Source organism: Stegostoma tigrinum, chromosome 27 (genome assembly GCF_030684315.1).
Source record: "Stegostoma tigrinum isolate sSteTig4 chromosome 27, sSteTig4.hap1, whole genome shotgun sequence".
NCBI lineage: Eukaryota > Metazoa > Chordata > Chondrichthyes > Orectolobiformes > Stegostomatidae > Stegostoma > Stegostoma tigrinum.
Window position 1 is genome coordinate 37,353,398 of NC_081380.1, and position 23,890 is coordinate 37,377,287.

The following is a 23,890-nucleotide window of genomic DNA, read 5'->3' on the forward strand; positions in this document are numbered from 1 at the left end:
GACCGGCTGTACATCTCCAGCCACATGTAGACACTTTCTAGTGTGTGTGTGTGTGTGTGTGTGTAAATCTCTAAGCTTAGAAAAGCACACCACACACAGTACCCAACCTCATAACACTGAGAAATCCAGTAGTGTGAATGTGTAACTGGCTACCGTAAGATTGGTTGAAGCTAATAGAGTAGATGCAATATGAAGGAAAGATGCAAAAGCATGTGAGGGAAAAGGGAATAACAGTGTGGAACTGGAGAAATACAGCAGGCCAGGCAACATCAGACGAACAGGAAAGCTGACGTTTCAGGTTGGGACCCTTCTTCAGAAACAAAGCTGAAGGACACTGGGAGATGCTCAAGTAGGGTAGAAATGCTGACATGGGCTAATTGGTCTGGGCTAAATGGCTTATTTTTGTCCTTGGGTGGATGTGAAAGTTCACATGGAAAATAGTTGTGGTTTCAGTTTAAAACCTCTTCCAAAACAATCCATCACTATTGTGCTGTTTCCCTGAAAGTGAATGTATTTATTGTAATAAGTTTGCATCTCCTCTCATTGCAATGCTTCCTCAGCTTTTATTTTAAAAAAATACAGAAATCTGAAACAAAATAGAAAACATACTTTTTTTATGCAAATAGACAACAATTCTCAGCTCACAAAAGAAAAAAGTTCTAATGTTTGTCCCTTTTATATCCCTAAAATGTTAAATCTTTTTTATGAATGATTCAGATCTCCTGTGAGCCTTCCACATACAACATTTTCTGTTGCCGTTTCAGTTTCTTGAGCTCCCTGTCAGTCATCTGGCTGGATTTACTGACAGTGGCATAAGAAGGGATTTCCAGGATTTTGACCTTGAAGTCAAAAGTCAGCTTGACCTGTGGCTTGGAGGGGAACTTGTGCATCTTGGTGTTCCCATACACCTGTTCCCTTTGTCTTTCTATGTGTTGGAGGTTATGCGTTTGGAAAATGTTGTCGAAAGAACCGAAATGAGTTACTGTTATGAACCTTGTGTTAGGTAAATACCGCTGCCGTTGGGGGTCCAAAGTTGATGGATGGGCACTAATCATGTGAGCTGGTTTGTTCTGGGTGGGGTTCAGCTCCTTTAGCTGTTCATGTATCCAGGCAAGTGGAAAGTATTCTATCACATTCCTGATTTGTGGCTTGTAGGTATAGGATAGTACTTGATGAGCCAAGGACAGTTTACTACCGCAGAGTTCCCAGTCCCTGAGTCGCTCTTGTGACGAAAATATTTTATATAGCTTAGTCCAAGGTAAAGATTTTGCAAAATGTCAGCCCTCAGGATGTTGATGATGGGAATTTTGATGATTTGTAATGTTTGAATGTCAAGTGTAGATAGTTGTATTCCCTGTGGAGATGCTCAACCCTACTTGGCATTAATCAGCCTAAGCCTGAACATTGTTCTAGTTTTGCTATTTATGGACATTGAGGAGTTCTTGAGGAGTTGCAAGTAGTACTGTGTACAGTAACCATCGGTGAACACCCCACTTCTGATGGATGGAACGTCACTGCAGCGACTGAAAGTGGTTGCCTGAGGCACTGCTGGGCTGAGATTGACCTCCAACACCCACGACCATCTTCCTTTCTTGTGCTGCATATGTTCCAAGAGTTTCTACCAAACCCCCACCCTTCTTACCAGATGCCACACCCAGTCAAATGTTGCCTATGTTTGCAGAGCAGTCATTGTCAGCTAGCTTCTTGAGTTCACATAATTGTTTGTTCCACCTTTCAACCTCAACTCTATTGAGGTCAGGAGCCAAGTGACCCTGGAAGAACACAAACTAAGCATCTGAGGTAATTATTGCTGTGTTAGTGGTGCTGCTAATAACATTTTCTGTCACTTGATCTAGAGTGGATAACTGGGATGATAATTGGCCAGATTTATATATTTTTTTTGTCTGAATGGACGGAACATACCAGGACAATCTTCCACGTTTACCTAATAGTTACCAGTTTTGTATCTGTAGCTAGGCTAGAGGCAAAGGTTCTGAGCACAAGTCTTCAGTACTTACTGTTGAAATTTTTTCAATGTTCTTTCTTTTTTTTTAGTATACCCACTGTCCTGGGCATTTTATGTATATTTTACAAAGTGAATTGACTGTAAGGTGCCAATTGTGATGTTGAGAATCTAAGAGGGACGTCAAGATGGGTCATTCACTCAGCATATCTGGCTGAAAATGGTTGCAAATGCTTCAGTCTTGTCTTTTGCACTGATGTGCTGGGCTCCTCTGTCATTGAAGTGGGGGTGGGGGGGTTACTTGTGGAGCCTTCTCCAATTAGTTCCCACAATTAGATGTTGTGGATCTGATCATTTCCTTCACATGGTCAATTAATGGTTGAAAATAAATACAAATTTTGTCATTAACGGTCAGGTCCCATGAATGAGTTCAAAGTTCTGTTTTGAGGGCTTGAAAAATTTTTTTTGGTGCTTCTCATTTCCTTTTTTCTGAAAAATTAAAAGAAATTTATTAAAAAATGATGTTTGTAAAAGTGGAAGTACATAATGGTCATTTTATACATGATTTTAGTACATCACTACATTCAGTTAACAAAGTCCAGTCAAGGTAATTGAGCAAACTACATTGATTTTTGAAAAAGTTGGATGATTTATAGATACTATATTAACAGTTTGAGTGCTGTGTTGCAAGAACTGAACCATTTAACAGATGTTTCTACATTTTTATTCGTTGAACTTCTAGAAAATACGTAAATATAGACTTGCGAAAATCCACAAATTGACCTAAGTAAGTGTGCTTTATGGGGTGAGGTATTGTTCAAGTCTTTTCCAGTTCCTTGTTGGATCCAGTATGCTGACACACACACACAAACTTGTGCATTTCAGGTTGGAGCATTCAATGATCAAGGGAATGCCCCCTTTGCCAGGTGCAGAACTTGTGCAGACACCGGTCCAGTTATATCGGTATCTCTTTCGATGCTGCAAGCAACTTCCTGCAAAAAACATACAGCAACATTACAAACATGCAATACGGCAGGTTTGTAAATTGTTGAAAAATCCAGCTTTTTGTGTAATATTTTTATTAGTAGTTTTAATTACAAGGTGAGGCTTGCAATTTTTTTTTGTTGAGAATCAAAACAACCTGTGATTTTAAATTGTTAATTCTGAAAACGTTGGTGCCTGTGAAAGGGACAGTTGGATAATAGGATATAATAGCATAGAAGAGCATTTCTTTTGTACCTATAACTTTTTTTATAAATCAGTTCCTCCCACCTTTTTAAGGATTTGTAATTCTGAACTTTCTATTTTAGTTCTATGCACCTATGTTTTGGGAGGAAAAATTAGGAAAAATGCATGTCACTTTTTTTTCATTATAATTTAATCTGACTTTGATCCTTCCCGCCCCCTCCTGTAACATGTATCTGTAAACCTCAAGTTATTCAAAGTCCCCTTCAGGTAACCATTTTCTCTTTCACATGCAAATTTTGACTGTTCAGGAGTAAGGAGTCATTTATATCCAATGAAGGAATGGAATAATGAGAGTAGCCCATTCAGCGCTTTGAGTTTGTTCAACCAATCAACATGGCTGGTCTCTATCTGAACTTTTTTTTATATCCTGATCTAGCAAAAAATCTATTGATCTCCAAATTTAAGGTAATTAATTGAGTTAATGACTTTTTTTAACAGAACTGTCTCACGTTGATTCAGCTACTTTTTTGGAGTATTGCGTACAATTCTGCTTTCCCTCCTATAGAAAGGATGTTAAGAGACTGGAAAGGATTCAGAAAAGATTTACGAGGATGTTGCCAAGTTTAGAGGCTTGAGCCATAGGGAGAGGCTGCATAGGCTGGGGTTGTTTCACTGGAGCATCTGAGACGGACGAGTGACTTTAGAAGTTTATAAAATCATGACGGGCATGGACAGGGTAAATAGGCAAGGTCTTTTCCCCAGGGTAGGAAATTCCAAAACTAGGGGGCATAGGTTTAAGGTGAGAGGGGAAAGATCTAAAAGGGACCTAATGTGCAACCTTTTCACGTAGAGGGTATTGTCTGTATGGAATGAGCTGCTGGAGGAAGTGGTGGAGGCTGATACAATGACAGCATTTAAAAGGCATCTGGATGTGTACATGAATAGGAAGGGCTTAGAGGAGTAAGGGTCAAATTGTTTCCTGCACTACAGTGCTTTCATGATTGAACACCTCTACTAAAAGTCCCTTTGACTTCTTGTACTCTAAGGAGAACAATCGCAGTCTGTCTAATCTGTTAATAACTTTAATCCTTTACCCTAGTTCAGTAAATCTCTTCTGTGCCCTCTCTCAGGACTTGGCATCCTGATTTGGACTCAGTATTTCAATGGAGACCTAACTAGTGTTTGCTTAAGCAGGGCTTTGAGATAACAGCTGGATCAACACAACAGGCCAGGCAGCATCAGAGGAGCAGGAAAGTTGACATTTTGGATCAGGACCCTTCTTCAGAAATGAGGGAGGGGTGGGAAAGGAGTGGGGTTGGCAAAGGTAGGGGGGATGGTGATAGGTGAGTGTAGTTTAGGAGTGGTGGGGATTGGTCAGTGAGGTGGGAGGAGTGGATAGGTGGGAGAGAAGATGGACAGGTTGTGTCATGTCAAGAAGGCAGGGATGAGAGGGAGGTTTGGACATGGGATGAGGCTGGGGGCTGGGGAGATTTTGAAACTGGTAAAATCCACATTTAGGCCATAGGGCTGTAGGCTCCCAAGGCAGAATATGAGGTTTTGCTCCTTCAGTTTCCAGGTGGCATTACCGTGACACTGGAGGAGGCCCAGGATGGACATATTGTCCAGGGAGTGGGAGGGGGAGTTGAAATGGGGGAGTTGAAATGGCTTGCGACTGGGAGGTGTTGTCATTTGTTGCGAACAGAGCAAACACGCACTACAGAGCGGTCTCTGAGCCTCCACTTGGTCTCACCGATGTAGAGGAGGCCACATCGGGAGCAGTGGATGCAGTAGACTACACTGACAGATGTGTAGGTGAATCTCTTGTCTAATGTGGAAGGGTTGTTTGGTGCCCTGAATGGATGTGAGGGATGGAGGTGTAAGGGCAGGTGTAGCACTTTCTGCAGTTGCAGGGAAAGGTGCTGTGGTTGGTGGGGGTAGTGGGGGAAGTGTGGAGCAGACAAGGGAGTCGTGGAGAGAGCGGTCCCTACGAAAGACAGTTAAGGGTGGGGAGGGAAATGTATCTTTTGGTGAGATTGGATTGTAGGTGGTGGAAAATAATACGTTGGACATGGAGTTTAATGGGATGATATGTGAGAACAAGGGGGATTCTGTCTTTGTTTTTGTTGTAAGGAGACGTGTGAGGTCCGAGGTGTGGGAAACGCAAGAGTTGTGGTTGAGAGCACCACTACCGAAGGGGGGATGTTGCAGTCCTTGAAATAAGAAGATATCTGGGATGTTCAGGAGTGGAACGTCCCATCTTGGGACTAGACATGGCTGAGGCGGAGGGTTTGGAGTAGGGGATTACGTTCTTGCAAGAGGGTGAGTGAGAGGAGGTATAGTCCAGGTAGCTATGGGAGTTGGTGGGCTTGAAATAGTTATCTGTTACTGCTGAGGTGATCATTAGTGATGGAAACAGAGGGAGGTATCGGAAGTGGATTAGGTGAATTTGAGGTTGGGATGAAAGGTGTTAGTAAAGTTGATGAACTGTTCAGGCTCCTCCATGGAAGCATGAGGCAGTATCGATTACAGTCATTGATGTCATGGAGGAAGAAGTGGGGGATAGTGCCAATGTGGTTCTGGATCCTACAAAGAGAAAGGCATGACTTGGGCCCATGTGGGTTCCCATGGCCTTAGCCTGTAGGAAATAGGAGGAGTCAAAGGAGAAGTTGTTAAGGGCAAGGCCGAGTTCTGTTAAGCAGATGAGGGTATCAGTGGAGGGGGACTGGTTGGGCCTGCGGGAGAGGAAAAAGCGGAGGGCTTTTGGGCTATCTGCATGGGGAATACACGTGTATAGGGATTGGATGCCCATAGTGAAAATGAGGTGTTGGGGTCCAGGGAATTGGAATTCTAGGAGGAGGTGGAGGGTGTGGGTGGTGTCCCAGACACAAGTGGGGAGATCCTGGACTGGGGGCAGAAAACAAGAGTCAAAGTAGGTGGAGATAAGTTCAGTGGGCCTGGAGCAGCCAGAGCAGTCAGGTTTTTGGATTTTGGGAAGCAGATAGGAACAGCTGGTGCGGGTTTGGGGAAATGATGAGGTTGGACACAGTGGGTGGGAGGTCACCTGAGGAGATGAGGTTGTGAGTGGTTTGAGAGATGATGTGTTGGTGGTCTGGGGTGGGGCCATGATTGACAGGGCAATAGGAGGAGATGTCAGAGACTTCCTTGCTTTTACCTACTCCATATCGTGGAATCAGCCTCAGTTTACAATGATCCTGCTTGTATGTTTAAGGGCCTTTGTAACATATCCTATCAACTTAAGACTTTGTAAATTTCTTTTCTGTAGGAAAAATGATGATATACTAAGTCTAAAGTTCCATTTAGCCATTTTTTAAAAATTTTAATTTGTGTCCATGAATCTCATTGGGCCTCTGCCTTTCTGAACTTGTTTAAATAATACTGTTCATTATTTTAACTTGAAATATCTGATGACCTCAGGTACCTGTATTGAAATTCATCTGTCTCAGTTTTGACCACTCACACAGTTTTTAATAGTTACATTAACTATACCACAACCTTTACTATAAGCAAACTTAGATCTATGTACCCTGTTTTGTGTTATCCAGATCTTCTAATTCAGTATCTTCTAATTTGAGCATATGCTTATTTATCCCCAGAGTTGGTCTTTCTTTTTGCCTATGGTCAATAACTTACTTTGAGCTTCATGCATTTTTTTCTTTAGTGTGGAACCTTAACCTGTGCACCTCTGGAAGTCTATATAAACTACATGCATAGATCTTTTACAGCCGCTCACTGCTCCTTGCCTTAGGTATTAAAAATCAGTTAGCTTTGTTAAATGATGCTGCTTGACCTGCTGTGTTCATCCAGCTTCACACTTTGTTATTTAGGTTTGTTAAATGTTACTTTTTCCTTTGTAGATGCACCCATCAGTTAATGGACTCCAGTTTCTCCCAAGTGTTCATTTAATACCTCTTCCGTAATGGTGACTTCCACATGGCCTATATTAAACCACCAGGTCTACAATTACCTACTTCTTTTACCTACTGTTTCAGTTTTGCAAACAAACTTGCCATTTATGTAGTGCTTATTACGATCACTAATGTCTCATATCTCCTTACAGCCAATGTAGTATTTTGTCAGTGTAGTCACTGTTGTATTGTATGAAATGCAGCAGTCAAGTTGCATGACCTCCCACAAAGAGCACAGTGGTAACTAAATAATGTTTTATGATACTGATTTGGGGGATAAATATTAGCCAGGAAATTGGGGATAACTCCCTTATTTTTCTTCAGTGCAATGCCATGGGAACACATAGTGCAAGTAGGGTTTGTTTTAACTTCTGATCTGTAAGGTGACACCTTCAGTAGTGCACAACTTCCTCAATGTTCCTTTCAAGTATTCCTGTCAGACTACATTGCAAATAGCCGTGTAATTTGCTGGACTGGGGAATTTTACTGCTCTGCTAACTGTTCAAAAGAGAAAGACGATAGTGTCCACTTTTGCCATATCACTCTTGAGGTTAGATCTGCAAACTTTTAATGCTTCAGCTGTTAAGTCTAAGTTCAGTCTGGTTCACTCACTGCTGTCCCTTCTCAGCTCAAACTGTTTCAATTTCAACTCCCTTTCTCTTTCTCTTTCCTAGAATTTGCTTCTATGCTCGTCATAGGGTGGGCCTTCAAAGGATTGTTGTCAGTGCCTCTAATTCCCTCCTGATTTACCTCCACAGTCTGGAATATATGACATCAGATATGTACATTTCCATGACTTTTAACTCCTATCAACATTGTTTTGCATTTAGTTTAAGCTGTTCATACAGATCCTAACCCATTGTTCAAAGGAGACCTTGGACTTGAGGCAGCAACAGATTAGGAGTTAGGAGACGGAGCCTACTGCTTAGTGGAAGGCTTCAGCAGATGAAGAAAATTGGGGAAGAAGCAGCAGTGAGTTAAGAATAGTACAATATTATGAAACTGAGGAAATTGGAAAAGACTTGTCAGATAATAAAATGTGAGGCTGGATGAACACAGCAGGCCAAGCAGCATCTCAGGAGCACAAAAGCTGATGTTTCGGGCCTAGACCCTTCATCACCCTTCCTCTGATGAAGGGTCTAGGCCCGAAACGTCAGCTTTTGTGCTCCTGAGATGCTGCTTGGCCTGCTGTGTTCATCCAGCCTCACATTTTATTATCTTGGAATTCTCCAGCATCTGCAGTTCTCATTATCTCTAAAGACTTGTCAGAAGTGTTTTAAGTTTCAGATCACATCATGAAGCCTCAAAGACCATTTAAAAAGTTTTTAAATCACTGTTCCCATTACTGATATTAAGTTGTGTGTGCTCAATTTTATTTGGTTAAGAGCTTCTGTTGGCTGGCCAACAGAAGACAGCGAGTGGTAGTAGAAGGAAAATATTCTGCCTGGAAGTCAGTGGTGAGTGGGGTTCCACAGGGCTCTGTCCTTGGGCCTCTACTGTTTGTAATTTTTATTAATGACTTGGACGAGGGAATTGAAGGATGGGTCAGCAAGTTTGCAGACGACACAAAGGTCGGAGGTGTCGTTGACAGTGTAGAGGGCTGTTGTAGGCTGCAGCGGGACATTGACAGGATGCAGAGATGGGCTGAGAGGTGGCAGATGGAGTTCAACCTGGATAAATGCGAGGTGATGCATTTTGGAAGGTCGAATTTGAAAGCTGAGTACAGGATTAAGGATAGGATTCTTGGCAGCGTGGAGGAACAGAGGGATCTTGGTGTGCAGATACATAGATCCCTTAAAATGGCCACCCAAGTGGACAGGGTTGTTAAGAAAGCATATGGTGTTTTGGCTTTCATTAACAGGGGGATTGAGTTTAAGAGTCGTGAGATCTTGTTGCAGCTCTATAAAACTTTGGTTAGACCGCACTTGGAATACTGCGTCCAGTTCTGGGCGCCGTATTATAGGAAAGATGTGGATGCTTTGGAGAGGGTTCAGAGGAGGTTTACCAGGATGCTGCCTGGACTGGAGGGCTTATCTTATGAAGAGAGGTTGACTGAGCTCGGTCTCTTTTCATTGGAGAAAAGGAGGAGGAGAGGGGACCTAATTGAGGTATACAAGATAATGAGAGGCATAGATAGAGTCGATAGCCAGAGACTATTTCCCAGGGCAGAAATGGCTAGCACGAGGGGTCATAGTTTTAAGCTGGTTGGTGGAAAGTATAGAGGGGATGTCAGAGGCAGGTTCTTTACGCAGAGAGTTGTGAGAGCATGGAATGCGTTGCCAGCAGCAGTTGTGGAAGCAAGGTCATTGGGGTCATTTAAGAGACTGCTGGACATGCATATGGTCACAGAAATTTGAGGGTGCATCCATGAGGATCAATGGTCGGCACAACATTGTGGGCTGAAGGGCCTGTTCTGTGCTGTACTGTTCTATGTTCTATGTTCTATGTTCTTAATTGCCATTGAGGCAACATTGGGAGGAATTACTTTTTCCAAGTCCTCAAAACTGTATTTTTAAATTGGGTAAAGCAGAAAATAAGGATAACATAGCATCTGGACTCCCCAGGATAGGTGAATAAATTTCGTGAATGGGACTGTTTACCTCAAATTGCTTCACTGCATCCATTCAGTCTGTGATACATTGACTGTCGAGCATTGGCATGAGTAATCTTCCTGATTGTGGCAGTAAGATCACAGCTTGTTTTTCAGTTGGGATTTTAATTGCAATTAATTCTTTAAGCTTAGGTTATTTATATACGCAATGAAATTATTTGGTTGAAGCTCCTCTATTCTTTTAGTAATGCTCACAGACTCCTAACCCAAAGTTTGAGCTGAAACCCTACTTATGACCAACCTTAAATCACACATTTAGCACACATGAGACAGAAAATCATTTGTGTGAGAGGAGGAAGTCAGTTAACAGTCTCACCATCACAGAAATTGATACCCTTTTGATCTTCGAGATGTCTGGAAAGTTCCAGTTAGACATTTGCTTCCTTGTGTAAAACTGGAAACAAAGTAAACATTGTGAAACAAGTATTATTTGAACTTTTTCTGAATTAAAATGAATATCACCAAGTGGCATCTTCTGGGTAGTCATATCCAGTTACAAAGCTTCCTCAGTATGAAAATCCATGTGTAACAGCAGGATTGCAATCATGACTGTGTCACTCATTTTTAAAAAGGCAGCTGATGTTCATTGTTTAGGTTAATTATGTTATGATAAAGTTCAGGATAGATTATTATTTGGAAACTTAGCTTTTAAAGTGGTCAAGACCACGTATAGCTTAATATTAATTTGTATTTTTATAATGCTTGTGTTAAGGGGTGTTGTCATTTTTCTTTTGTCTGAGTCCTGAGAGTGGTGGCAGGTGTCTTTTAAAGTGTTTGAAATTCATTTAAATGAGACTTTTTTTAAAAAAATCATTGCGGCAAATAGTGTGACAGGAGAGTGAGATGAAAAATGTTTCCTGTTTAACTGCTGCTGGTCCCAATTTGCTGACACCATTATTCCTTCAGTTCATGTAGTATTGTGGCCACAGCAAAAATGACCCCAGTGTTTTTTTTTGGCCCTTAGCCTTGGTTTCAATCACTTTGATTTTGGGAGTACCAGAAACAACCAAACAGGTTATTGGCAACGTGAGCAGTCAACTCTTGCAAGTGAAGATTTGGCAAAGTCCTCCAGACAGTGGATTGCATGTATATGTAATTTTGACAGAGTGGACTTAAATCCCATGTATGTAACACGAGCCGTGCTGTACCACGATCATAGGAGATTGTAAATGCAGTAGAATTACTGAAACCTTGTTTTCTCCCCTCACCTACCACAACATCCAGGAAAGGTGGTAATGAATGAAAGCGCATATTTTCCGATGCTTGAAGGGCCTAGGCCCGAAACGTCAGCTTTTGTGCTCCTGAGATGCTGCTTGGCCTGCTGTGTTCATCCAGATTCACACTTTATTACCCAAAACCTTAGTGTTCCTTTTTCCCTTGCAATCCCCATTGACCTCATCTGTTATGAGTTTCCATATATTCCCACCCAACTTCTTCTTTTCTTTCATTAGCTCCAAAGATGTACCCACGGAACCTAGCCACACAGCTTGACCATGCCAACCATGTGCTGCATTGATTTCACTCCTTCACTGCTTCAGTCTGTAGCCAGGTTGGTGGTAACTGTTAATGACGCCACCCCTCCACAGTAAAACATGTTCTTTAATGTACTATTGTCTCCTCCTATTAGAGACTTTTTTTTATAAAGTTAGCCCATTCAGACAGGAGTAGATGTGACTCAAATAGAGTCTCCTAGCTAAGTACTGCGGGGTACCACCACTGCATTTCCCACTCTTTTTCACGTATTGATTTGCCTCCCTTCACAATTATTGCTCCACTTTAAATCTCAGCATGTTGCTTTCAAACCCGAGTATTGCCATCTCCAACTTCCCTACCGTAGCACTGATCTGATTTAAAAACCCTTTGACTTTCAGTGAGCAGACCTGTAGAATCGAGTGTGAGCCTCCCTCCTCCCCTGACTGACTTAGAATGACACCCCTGGCTGATCACCATGCCACCCATCAACTGGTTGTATCAGATCAGCAGGATTGGGTGTGTCCCATTCCCTGGGCTGCAATGATACAGGGGCAATGGCTGTGACTGCTACAAGAGGCCATGTCTTAATGCCTGGATTGCCTGTGGATGCTGTCCTTAACCTATTTCCTGACTGAATTTCCCCCTTGACCGAGGACTAAATGCCTTCGACTCGGAGGCAATGCAATTTTCCTGAAACATGCAGTGTGTTTGCCTCATAGGCTGCTGGCAAGTCCTGTAGGTGTGGAATTGATGTTGTGCGTTGCTGACAAGGAACACGTCTGCCTCCTTGACCGATCAGTGCTGACAACAATGTCAGACTCCCTAACTGTTTGTCTTGCATTGGCTTTTAGCTCAGACATACTTACTGTAAACCTGTAAGTTGTAAATGAGTAAAGCTCAAGAAAGCAACACAAGGCTAAGAACATCCAAGTAGGTGCAAAATGAATGAGTGCTAAGGGAGTGAGCAAAGAGCTCTGAGATGCTGTCTGCTCCATTGCATGTGATAGCTGCTTGTGACTGCACACAGTGGCCTGGCATCAGCATCGCAATGAGCGTTACCAGTGCACTACAAAAATCGACCTTTGAAGGGTCTGCAAACTTAGCTAGTGTAATGGGATCATGCTGGAGTCTGTACTACTTGAAGAGATTACTCACAACTTGAATTAAGTGACTGCTCGGCCTATTTGTTTACAGATTTGCTGTGAGACAAAGGTAGGAAAGCAAGTAGGAGGAAAATACAAAAGTGTGCAAAAGGATCTAGATAAAGTGAGTGAGCAAAAAGTGGGCAGATGCAGTACAATTGTGAGATCGTAAGGTTGTTCATACTGGCAGGATGAACAGAAAAGTGGATCTGATGCAACCACTTGGTGGGTGGCATGGTGATCAGCCAGGGGTGCCATTCGAAGTCAGTCAGGGGAGTAGGTTGGGTCACACTCGATTCTACAGGTCTGCTCACTGAAAATCAAGGGTTTTTCTGTTCATCCTGTCTCATTTTTAAGTGGAGAAGGATTGCAGAATGCTGCAGTATAGAAGGGTCTGGGTGCCCTTGTATAGGAATCATTTTTTTAGCGTGCAGGTGCAGCAAGTGTTTAAGACAGCAACTGGAATGTTGGCCTATTGTCTTAAAAAAAAGACAAGTCATGCTATAACAATAGAGGGCACGGATGAGGCCGTATCTAGAGTGCTGTGTATTTTGGTCTCCTTAAGGTAGAACGTATTCTATCAGAAGCACTTTGGAAAAAATTCATTCAGCTGATTCTTGGAATGAAAGGAGCAGATATTTTTATCAGGAAGTATTGTCTCCAGTTCTTGGAACTGCATATGTTATGAACACATTAAGGTGTTGCTGAGAAGTCAAAAGTTTCTTGACAGTGGTTCCAAGAAAAAGAAATCTATAAGTATTAGAGATATTGAAACTGTCTTCCAAAAGACAAAAGGTTGAGAGTATTTGGAGGTATTCGAAATCATGACCACAGGGCCATAAGACATAGGAGTGGAAGTGAGGCCATTCGGCCCATCAAGTCCACTCTGCCATTTAAATCATGGCTGATGGGTATGAGTCCGTAAGTTTAAAAACTGCTCTTATTTGTGAAAATATCGAATGAGAGGGCTCAAATTTCAGGTTTGTGTCAAAAAGCTAAAGTAATATGAGGCAAAAAAAATCATGTCATGTGATTAAGTCTGGAATAAATTGCCTGAGGGTATGGTGGAGGCAGGTTCATTTGAAGCATTCAAAATGGAATTGGACTTAACAGGAAAGGAAGACTATGAAAGGAAGAGGCAGGAGGAAGGCACTAAAGGAACTGCTTATTTGGAAAGCTGGTGTCAAAATGATGAGCTAAATGATCCTCTGCAATGAATCTATTCTGTGACTTACAAAAGACTGAACTAAGTCCCATTGGAGGTTGGAATACTGCACGGCGATCATTTATGTTTGAATAAGATTTCTCCATATTTTGACAGTATGAATGCTGGGAGGGTGTTCCCTGCCGTGGGGGGAATCTAGAACTAGGAGCACAGTTTTAAAAGTGACTTTTTCTGGGAATTATTAATTTCTGGTGGTCTCTATCCCAGAGAGCAGTGGAGGATTGGTCATTGAATATATTCAGGGCTGAGTTGGATGGATTTTTGTTTGACTAGAATCAAAGATGATGTACAGCAGGCAAGAAAATGGAGCTAAGGCCACAACCAGATTAGCTGTGATCTTGTATTTAATGGAGGAATCAATGGGCAAAATGGCATTCCCCTACTTCTATTTCTTATGACCTTATCATCTTTGTCTTTCTTCACACTTGTACTTAAATCAAGAGGAGATGGGGTGAATTTAGAGTTTTGCTTCATATTATTATCTGGTATGCCTTATTTTAAAATTATACTGTTAAAAAGTATTAATTTTTTTTTCTTTTTAAGTATTATGTATTCGCTGAAATAGATCTTGTCTAGAATAGAAAACACTGCTGTTTTGAAAGACATTGAATGCCTTTTACAGCTAAGGAGACAACTAATATCAGGGATAGTCCAACGCTGTAAATAAAATGATGTCACTAATGTCGTAATTATGTTGGATTTGTTACCCAATTGCATTTATATTGAAAGAAATCGGTGAATAAAACCTAAAATGAAGGGTAATTTCACACCTTGCAGAATTTTAACGTTCATGCAGATGAAGATGATCCAGAACGAATCAAACAGATCATCAAAAGAGCAATTGAAGATGCTGACTGGATCTTGTCTAAAGTAAGTATGCTTTGTTCATATTGCCATTGTATTTGTAGATAATGTATTAATGTGTTCTTGCACTGATGGTGTGCCATCAGGAGCAAGGGTCAGTACTCCACCCAGCAAAGACATATTATAAAACAAAGAATGAAGTTCAGACGCTTGTGTCCTGACAATGAAGGTTAATTGTGGGGAAAGGATCCACCTCTTTCCCATGGTGCACTCTTCTCACTTAACAAATGAATATCCTCAGTTTTTGTATTGCATTGGATACACACTTTTTATTACACTTTACTGCCTACTTTTGTGATTAAATGTTTAATTGGCAATATAAAAGGGAGCATCTGAGTCACGACTCTGATTCACTGTTGGCCATTCCAAGGGCACCTTGTTTTTTAATTCTAGATGCTACATCTCAGGACATTGGGGATGTGATGGCCTAGTGGTATTAGTGCTCGACTATTAATCCGGAAACTCCTCTGATGTTCTGAGGATGGGGGTTTGAAACCCAGCATGGCAGATGGTGAAATTTAAATTCAATAATGTGGAATTGAGTATCTAATGATGATGGTGAAATTTTTTTTTGTGAGGAAAATCCTATCTGATTCACTAATGCCTTTTAGGAAAGGAAATCTGTTGTCCTTGCCTAGTCTGGCCTAAATATGACTCCAGACAAACAGCAATGTGTTTGACTCTTATCTGCTTTCAAGGCAATTAGGGATAGGCGGTGATGGCCAGCCTGGCCATTGGCAAACACTTCCCATTACTTAATTTAAAAAGAAACCTACATGATGTCTCATTATGTGCTAGTTCATCAAGAATTTGGCAACTAGGACTACAAGAAACAAGACTGACCATCCAAAAGCGGCCTCTGTGTGAAAAGTATGAGGGCTTCCATGTATGCAACCAACTACTGTGGGTTCTGTATGCTACAAATGAGCTTTTGGTAGTGCTTAAGTTACACCATGAGAAAGATAAATAGAAATAAAAGCAGAAAATGTTGTAAGTACACATTATCACGGGACAGGACAGCAGAATCTGAGCTGACATTCCATGTGTTTATTTTTTTTGCCAATTAGTTTATAGATTTGTGTTGAATGAATGAGTTTCTATACATAGCGTTCCTGATCTTGGTCTGCTGTCAGATACATCAGAGAGATGAACTAGAACTCAAAATTGCAGTGTTCATTTCCTGGAAGGAGTGAGGTGGGGTCAGCTGCATGTCTGTTTTTATTCCGATCCATTGTTTAACCTCTTTTTTTTGTTTTGTTTTGCAGTATAAACATATGAAGCAGAAGAAGTTAGAAAAAGACCCAGAGTCCAAGCAAACAAAATAACAAGATATATAGGATTTTTGTTATAGCGATGCAGTGTCACTCATAAGCAATGATTAAATAGATGTGTATTTATTTAACTTGGACTGTTAAAGATTAATAGCAAAACAGTAATTGCAAATATATTAAGAATATTTATACAGGAAGCAATACACAAAGATTTCAGTTCAGGGTTGTAATCTGTTTCTGAAGTTGGAGCGTACCATGTTTAATGCAGTTTAATTGACTTAAATTAGAGACTTTGAACTTCTGGCTGTTTCTAAGATGTTTTGCCAATGCCACTTAATGAGCTTTAGTATCAGTGTATAATGCAATTCACATTCGGATCTTGCTGCCTTCTAACACTGAGTAAGTAACTGACTTTGTTTTGAAAAAAAAGTTCTTGATTGTCCAATTATAATGGGAGGATGTGTATATTCTGCTGAACGTTCCATACATATAAATATGTCTGTTTTATATTAAATATTGTTTTGCAGCCATCTTTGGCTACTTGTTTTAGTAATATTGGTTGGAGTTGATCTAAGCATGGATATTTAATGCCATTAGATCTGTTCCATTGATTTTTTTTTCAGGGTATGGGGGGAGTGGTCAATTGCATTTATGATACATTTCAAACCTAATTATAACCACACTTTTAAAAGTGTTATTTTTCATTTTTTTTCAATTTCCGGACGTTTTGGAAAATACTATCAAGGTTCCTGAGGCCTCACATTTCAAGAAATCTTTTCTGCTGCTCCCCACTTTCAAGAATGCAGTTGATACCATAACTCCTAATTTGACTTTCTTAGGAGCAAAGATGTAAAATGATGGATAACAAAGTGTGAAGCTGGATGAACACAGCAGGCCAAGCAGCATCTCGGGAGCACAAAAGCTGACGTTTCGGGCCTAGACCCTTCATCAGAGAGGGGGATGGGGTGAGGGTTCTGGAATAAACAGGGAGAGAGGGGGAGGCAGACCGAAGATGGAGAGAAAAGAAGATAGGTGGAGAGGAGAGTATAGGTAGGGAGGGGATAGGTCAGCCCAGGGAAGATGGACAGGTCAAGGAGGTGGGGTGAGGTCAGTAGGTAGGAAATGGAGATGCGGCTTGGGGTGGGAGGAAGGGATGGGTGAGACGAAGAACGGGTTAGGGAGGCAGAGACAGGCTGGTTTCGGGATGCAGTGGGGGGAGGGGAAGAGCTGGGCTGGTTATCTTGGATTCTCCAGCATCTGCAGTTCCCATTATCACTGATGTAAAATGACGGGTCGGTATGAACGTGAGGATGGGGATACATTATATTTATAGAGTTTTCATTTTAGATTACGATAGATTTTTTCCATGCATAAATTCAGATAACTGTTGTTTATAAAGCAGAAACAGGATACCAACATTGTAAGTCAATTTTAGTTTTGTTACTAATCCCTGTGAGCAATAAGATCCAATCTTATTTTTGAATTTTGGATTCACTTTGGTAGACTTTCCGCAGTGCAGTTGAATTGTAAATGAATCCTCCTTTGTCTGAGTGCTACCAGACTAATTGAACATGCATTATAGCAAGACTCTGTGCCGTTGAGCAAAGGAGGAACAAGATCAGAGCATGTTTTCTGTTCATTTGACAGAAAGAGGGTGTCACTGGCTCGGCAGAATGTATTGCCTATCCCACATTGCCCAGAGGATAGTTCACAGTCAACCACGTTGCAGTGAGTCTGCAGTCACATGTAGGCCAGACCAGGTAAGGATGACCGTTTCCTTCCCCAAAGAATGCTTGTGAGCCAGATGGGTTTTTCCTGAAAATTGACAATGGTCATCATTAGACTGTTAATTCCAGACATTTTATTGAATTCAGATTCCACCATCTCTTATGGTGGAATCTGAACCTGAGTCTCCAGAATGTTACCTGGGCCTCTGGATTAACAGTCCAGCAATTAATACCACTAGGCCATTGCTTCCCCCTGCTCCTTGTTGGTATAATGGGGGGGGGGGGGATAAAGCTAATGCTTGTGCCAGTTTGAATGAAGCCAGTGTCAAGGAGAAGAGGGAAGCTATTGAAATGGTGTTGTGGGAAGGGTTCTGTGTTAGTTAATTGGAAACTAACTTCTTGTCAGAAAGAATATGTGTAAAATGTTAATGTTAATGTTTCTTTCTGGGTTGATAGCATTCTCAGCAGTAACGTTTAATGATTTGAGTTCAAGGACTACTCTAATCAGTGGGCACGATCTCTTGAGTGAAATTTTATTGCTGTACTCAATGTTTGGTTGGTTGTGTGGTTATCTGGAAAGTTGTCATTTAGACAAATCATTTAACTGTAATCCAGTCCTCGTATATGTAAATTGCTCCATTGCACCTCTATCAGTGGAGGAGTTCTACCAATATTTGTATTCAGTCACAACAAAAATTCATCATGGTCATTCATTTTTTTTCGATAAAATTAGAAAATGCTGGAAATACTCAGAAGGTCTCTCAGCATCTGTGGAGGGAAAAAAAGTTTTGTTTCAAGTCTATGACCTTTTCATCAGAACTGGTGTTTAAAAGACCTTTATTGTGCACAAATTTAATTGCAGAATGACAACTGATCTTGGCTGACTAGCACTAAAATTATTGGCTGTGGAGCACCAGCCGGAAACTATGTAATAAAAATATCTTTTGAAGTGTTCCAAAGTAAATATTAAAATATACTAGATCAGCTTGTACCACATATTGTACCTATTGTTTTCGTCAGCTGCAAAATAAAATCTTTTTATCTGGCACTTCTTTAAAAGTGCTCAAGTTTTTTTTTGTGCTTGTACTATTGGCCATTCATCTCCTGATATCAGTGACACAGTATAACATTGCAAGGTTGCTGAAAACTCCAAGATAAGTTATGCTGGAAAATTGTTACCATGCTTTTTTTTTCTCTTTTTCAATTCTCTTTTTTTTTCTCCCCCTTGTTTTTGAAAATATCTTTTTTAATTTGTGGTGGTCCATCTATGAATAGTAAATCTCTTAGGTTGCACTTGTAATATTTAGAAAGACTTTATTGATGAAAATCTGTCTGCAAGGAAGAGTTATTTAGTTTTTGGGGTGGGAATCGTCAGAACTCCTTTTCTGATGAAGCGTCTAGGCCTGAAACATCAGCTTTTGTGCTCCTAAGGTGCTGCTTGGCCTGCTGTGTTCATCCAGCTCCACACTTTGCTATCCCAGTGTATCCTGGATTTTGAGGTCCATATCGGAGTACACACAAGTGTTTAAAACCGAGGCATTGTACACTTGTAATTTATTCTAAGCAGTGCCCTTTTGAAAAGGTAGGACTGAATTTTTCCAGAAATCAACTAAATGTCTATTTTAGGAAGTTTCTTGGAGCGTTTCGTGCCATGAACTTTAGGGAGGTTTCGTCTGCAGTTCTCTGCAGCACATTATTCATGCACCATGCCTCTATACTGTTCCACTTGTGTTATCATGCATTCACCAATGGCAGGAATGCTAATCTCTTCCAAAACCTTTGTTGGATTTCTGGCAACTGTGCCACATTTAAAGCTAAGCTGTGCATCAAGTTACCTTCTCCAGCCAGGAGCTGCCACAGTACACGTAATAAGAGTAATTGAAAACCAGATGTTTCTGAGTGTATGATAACAAGCGTGAAGCTGGGTGAACACAGCAGGCCAAGCAGCATCTCAGGAGCACAAAAACTGACGTTTCGGGCCTAGAACCTTCATCAGAGAGGGGGATGGGGTAAGGGTTCTGGAATAAATAGGGAGAGGGGGGGAGGCGGACTAAAGATGGAGAGAAAAGAAGATAGGTGGAGTGGAGAGTATAGCTGGGGAGGTAGGGAGGGGATAGGTCAGTCCAGGGAAGACGGACAGGTCGAGGAGGCGGGATGAGGTTAGTAAATAGGAAATGGAGATGTGGCTTGTGGTGGGAGGAAGGGATAGGTGAGAGGAAGAACAGGTTATGGAGGCGGGGACAAGCTGGGTTGGTTTTTGGGGGAGGGAACAAGCTGGGCTTGTTTTGGGATGCAGTGGGGGGGAGGGGAGATATTTGAAGCTTGTAAAGTCCACATTGATACCATTGGGCTGCAGGGTTCCCAAGTGGAATATGAGTTGCTGTTCCTGCAACCTTCGGGTGGCATCATTGTGGCACTGCAGGAGGCCCATGATGGACATGTCGTCTGAGGAATGGGAGGGGGTGTTGAAATGGTTCGCGACTGAGAGCTGCAGTTGTTTATTGCGAATCAAGCGGAGGTGTTCTGCAAAGTGGTCTCCAAGCCTCCGCTTGGTTTCCCCAATGTAGAGGAAGCCACACCGGGTACAGTGGATACAGTATACCACATTGGGAGATGTGCAGGTGAACATCTGCTTGATATGGAAAGTCATCTTGGGGGTGAGGGAGGAGGTGTGGGGGCAAGTGTAGCACTTTCTGCGGTTGCAGGGGAAGGTGCCTGGTGTGGTGGGGTTGGAGGGCAGTGTGGAGCAAACAAGGGAGTCACGGAGAGAGTGGTCTCTCTGGAAGGCAGACAAGGGTGGGGATGGAAAAATGTCTTGGGTGGTGGGGTTGGATTGTAGATGGCGGAAGTGTCGGAGGATGATGCGTTGTATCTGGAGGTTGGTGGGGTGGTGTGTGAGAACGAGGGGGATCCTGTTGGGGCGGTTGTAGCAGGGGTGGGGTGTGAGGGATGTGTTACGGGTGACGCGATCAAGGGCATTCTCGACCACTGTGGGGGGGAAAGTTGCGGTCCTTGAAGAACGTGGACATCTGGGATGTGCAGGAGTGGAATGCCTCATCCTGGGAGCAGATGCGGCGGAGGCAGAGGAGTTGGGAATAGGGGATGGAATTTTTGCAGGAGGGTGGTGAACCCTTCCCCCACTGCATCCCAAAACCAGCCCAGCCTGTCTCCCTAACCCTCCCTCCCTAACCTGTTCTTCCTCTCACCCATCCCTTCCTCCCACCTTAAGCCGCACCTCCATTTCCTACCTAATAACCTCATCCCACCTCCTTGACCTGTCCGTCTTCCCTGGACTGACCTATCCCCTCCCTACCTCCCCACCTATACTCTCCTCTCCACCTATCTTCTTTTCTCTCCATCTTCGGTCCGCCTCCCCCTCTCTCTCCCTATTTATTCCAGAACCCTCTCCCCATCCCCCTCTCTGATGAAGGGTCTAGGCCCGAAACGTCAGCTTTTGTGCTCCTGAGATGCTGCTTGTCCTGCTGTGTTCATCCAGCCTCACACTTTATTATCTTGGATTCTCCAGCATCTGCAGTTCCCATTATCTCTGATACAACCTTGGGACTGTTCGCAACAATTTTCCATTTCTACTGTATTTATAATTCCAATAAGATTGGAAGGCAAGGCTGATCACGCTTGGCACAGACCCCTAATGCCGATGTCCTTTTTTTCCTTGCATACCACGTTGACCCCCTCAGTTGATCCCCCCCCCCCCCCCCCCCAGGGTGCCAGCTCAGTCATGCCCCCTGCTGAAGTAAGGTGGAAGTGATGTCAATGAACCCTCTACTCCTCCCATAGTAAACTATGTCTTCCTATAAGCTTTTGTTTCCCACATTTATCAATTGAATTTCCCCCTTTTAGAATTATCGTCCATCTACACCCCAGAATGCTGGACCATAACCCCAGATAACCCCAGTTATCTTTCCCAGCTTCCCTCCTACAGTATTGGCTTCCAATAACCTCCTTTCACATTATTTGAACAGACACCCAAAGTTGACTTTGGTCCAGCCCTGACCAACTTGAACTTTTTTTTTCGCTGATTTTACTTTTTTTTATTCATTCATGGGATGAAGCTGCCACCAGTTAGGCCAGCATTTATTGCCTGTCCCTAATTACCCACAGGGCAGTTTAAGAGTCAGCCACATTGCTGTGGGTCTGGAGTCACATGTGGGCCAGAGCAGGTAATGATGACAATTTTTTTCCCTAAAGGCTATTAATGAACCAGCTGGGTTTTTCCAACAAATCATCAATGGATTGTCATTAGACCCTTAATTCCAGATTTTTATTGGATTCAGACCCAGGTCCCCACAAATTTTGCCTCGGCCTCTGGATTAATAGTCCAGTGAATTTTTCTTCTGGCAGCTCATTCCATTACACACATCACCCTTTTGTGTGAAAGTGGTGGAGGCTGGTACAATTAGAACATTACAATTAGAGCATCTGGAAAGGAGAATGGCCCATATCCCTCTAAACTCTTCCTATTCAATGTTGGCAAATGGGACCAGATTTATTCAGGATATCTGGTTGGCATGGATGGGTTGGACTGAAGGGTCAGTTTCCATGCTGAATATACAGCTCTACCATGCTACTACTAAACCATTACCTCCTCCATAAGTGACTAATTTCTGTGCAGCCTCCTGCCTGACTTACCATAAATCTGACTGGTTGCATTGGACCTGCAGAACTGACCTGACCCATTCCCTGGGCTGCAATAATAAGAACTCCTAGCTTGACTGCCTAAAATGGCCAACTGATTGTGTCCAAGCCCCTGGAAGCTGGCCTTGAATGATTGTGGTCAATCCCTAGACAGACATTTCTGAGGACTACACCTCTCACACTTGGAGACATGGCCATTTGGTTGAAACACATGGTGTGTTTATGTTGGAACCTGCTGGCACATGCTGTAGGTTTAACATTGACATAGCACAGTGCCATTCAGCAATATGGCCACCTCCTTGACTAATCACAAATGACAAACATGACAAGTTGCCTGGCTTTCTGTCTTCTTTAAACGGCAATGCAAGGCAGAAATACTCTGAATCTTTAAGTCCTGAATGAAGCAAGGTGAGGCAGGAATGAATTAGCACTTAAGAATGCAAACAAGGACTCCTAAAATAAACCCTGGTCCAATCCTTATCCCTGCGTGCAAGGTGCTCTGGGAGTAGTATTATAATGAAAATTGGTGCACTCCAAAGTGCAACATTGAAGTTGAGAACTAATCTAAGTTACTTGAGGACATGTCATTGATAATATGTTAAAACACAAACATATATGATGCCAACCTTCATGGACAGAGTGGGGGCTGTAGGCAGTTGCTAGCAATAGATGTTGGTGGCTACTATCCAAGTTGGACACTCAGAGGTGTAAGCAGGACCTGCAACCACCAGACCCACGTTTTGACCTCCACGTCAGAAATTGTTGATGTCGTACTTGAGGAGAGGAAACTGTGTGCTAATGTGGCAAGATTGGGCACTAATGGTATGCAGTGCTCACAAGTAGGCCTATTGATGATCGATTTTTGTCTTGCTATTCAATATGTGATTGCAAAATTGGACAATGTTTTCTCAATTTTGAGAGCCTCATTTTTCCAGTCTCACCATATTCACGAATAGGGTTGGGAAAGATTCCATCCTTGGACTTTGCGAGGTTGAAGTAATTTATGCAGATGTTGAGAATGAAAAATGCAAGCATATATCAGTAATGTATCGGCAACTTCAAACACCTCATTAATTGAGAGGCTCACTATCCACAATTTTTAAAAGTTGCATAAAACAATAGAGAACATTGGATTATGGGTGTGGTCAAGATCCCAAACTAGCATGATAATGTCACATTCAGTATCAAGTTGTTGGGCCGTCTATGATAGTGAGAAAATACATGTAAGGAGAGATAGTGATTTGTTATTTGGCATTTAATAGGGATGTTTTTTTTGTTTATTCATTCATGGGATGAGGGTGTCACTGCTAGGCGGCATTCATTGCACATCCTTTTTTGCCCAGAGGGCAGTTCAGAGTCGACCATATTGCTGTGGGTCTGGAGTCACATGTAGGCCATACCAGGTAAGGATGGCAGTTTCCTTCCCTGAAGGGGATTAGTGAACCAGATGGGTTCCCCCCCACCCCCAATTGGCAATGGATTCATGGTCATCACTAAACTTTGTTCCAGATATTTATTGAATTCAGATTCCACCATCTGCTGTGGTAGGATTCGAACCTAGAACCCCAGAACATTATCTGTGTCTCTGGATTAACAGCCCAGTGATAATACCAATAGGCTGTCACCTCTCCTTGTTATCAAGTCCATGCACCTCATTTCCTTTTCTCCAAAGGCTATGATGCCTAATCCACAATTTAAAAAAAAATAAATAGAAAAGCCTAGTGGGCACCTTCGGAGAGAGAAACCACAGAGTTAACATTTCAGATCTGAAGCTTTTCATCATAACTGAAAAAAGGGTTCAAAATGATTGAACAAGTGAAAGGAAATTAGAAACAGGTGGAAAG

General features: G+C 42.2%; 1 protein-coding gene across 8 annotated transcripts in view; it reads left to right on the top strand.

Annotated features, from left to right (window-relative positions):
- Positions 1–23,890, top strand: part of lyrm9 (LYR motif containing 9) — a 147,512-nt gene that overhangs the window by 14,957 nt on the left and 108,665 nt on the right. For 3 of the 8 annotated variants that reach the window (XR_009447306.1, XR_007250081.2, XR_007250080.2), the window contains exons 2-4: positions 2,849–2,999; positions 14,306–14,398; positions 15,658–16,062. Coding sequence is in view for 3 of the 8 variants with exons in the window: in XM_048557631.2 (XP_048413588.2) it covers positions 2,849–2,999; positions 14,306–14,398; positions 15,658–15,717 (304 nt within the window). In the remaining 5 variants the exon portion in view is untranslated. Of the gene's footprint in view, positions 1–2,848; positions 3,000–7,026; positions 7,119–14,305; positions 14,399–15,657; positions 16,194–17,310; positions 17,424–23,890 lie in introns of those variants that run through there. The other 5 variants (XR_009447307.1, XM_048557630.2, XR_009447305.1 and 2 more) reach the window with 4 other exon arrangements.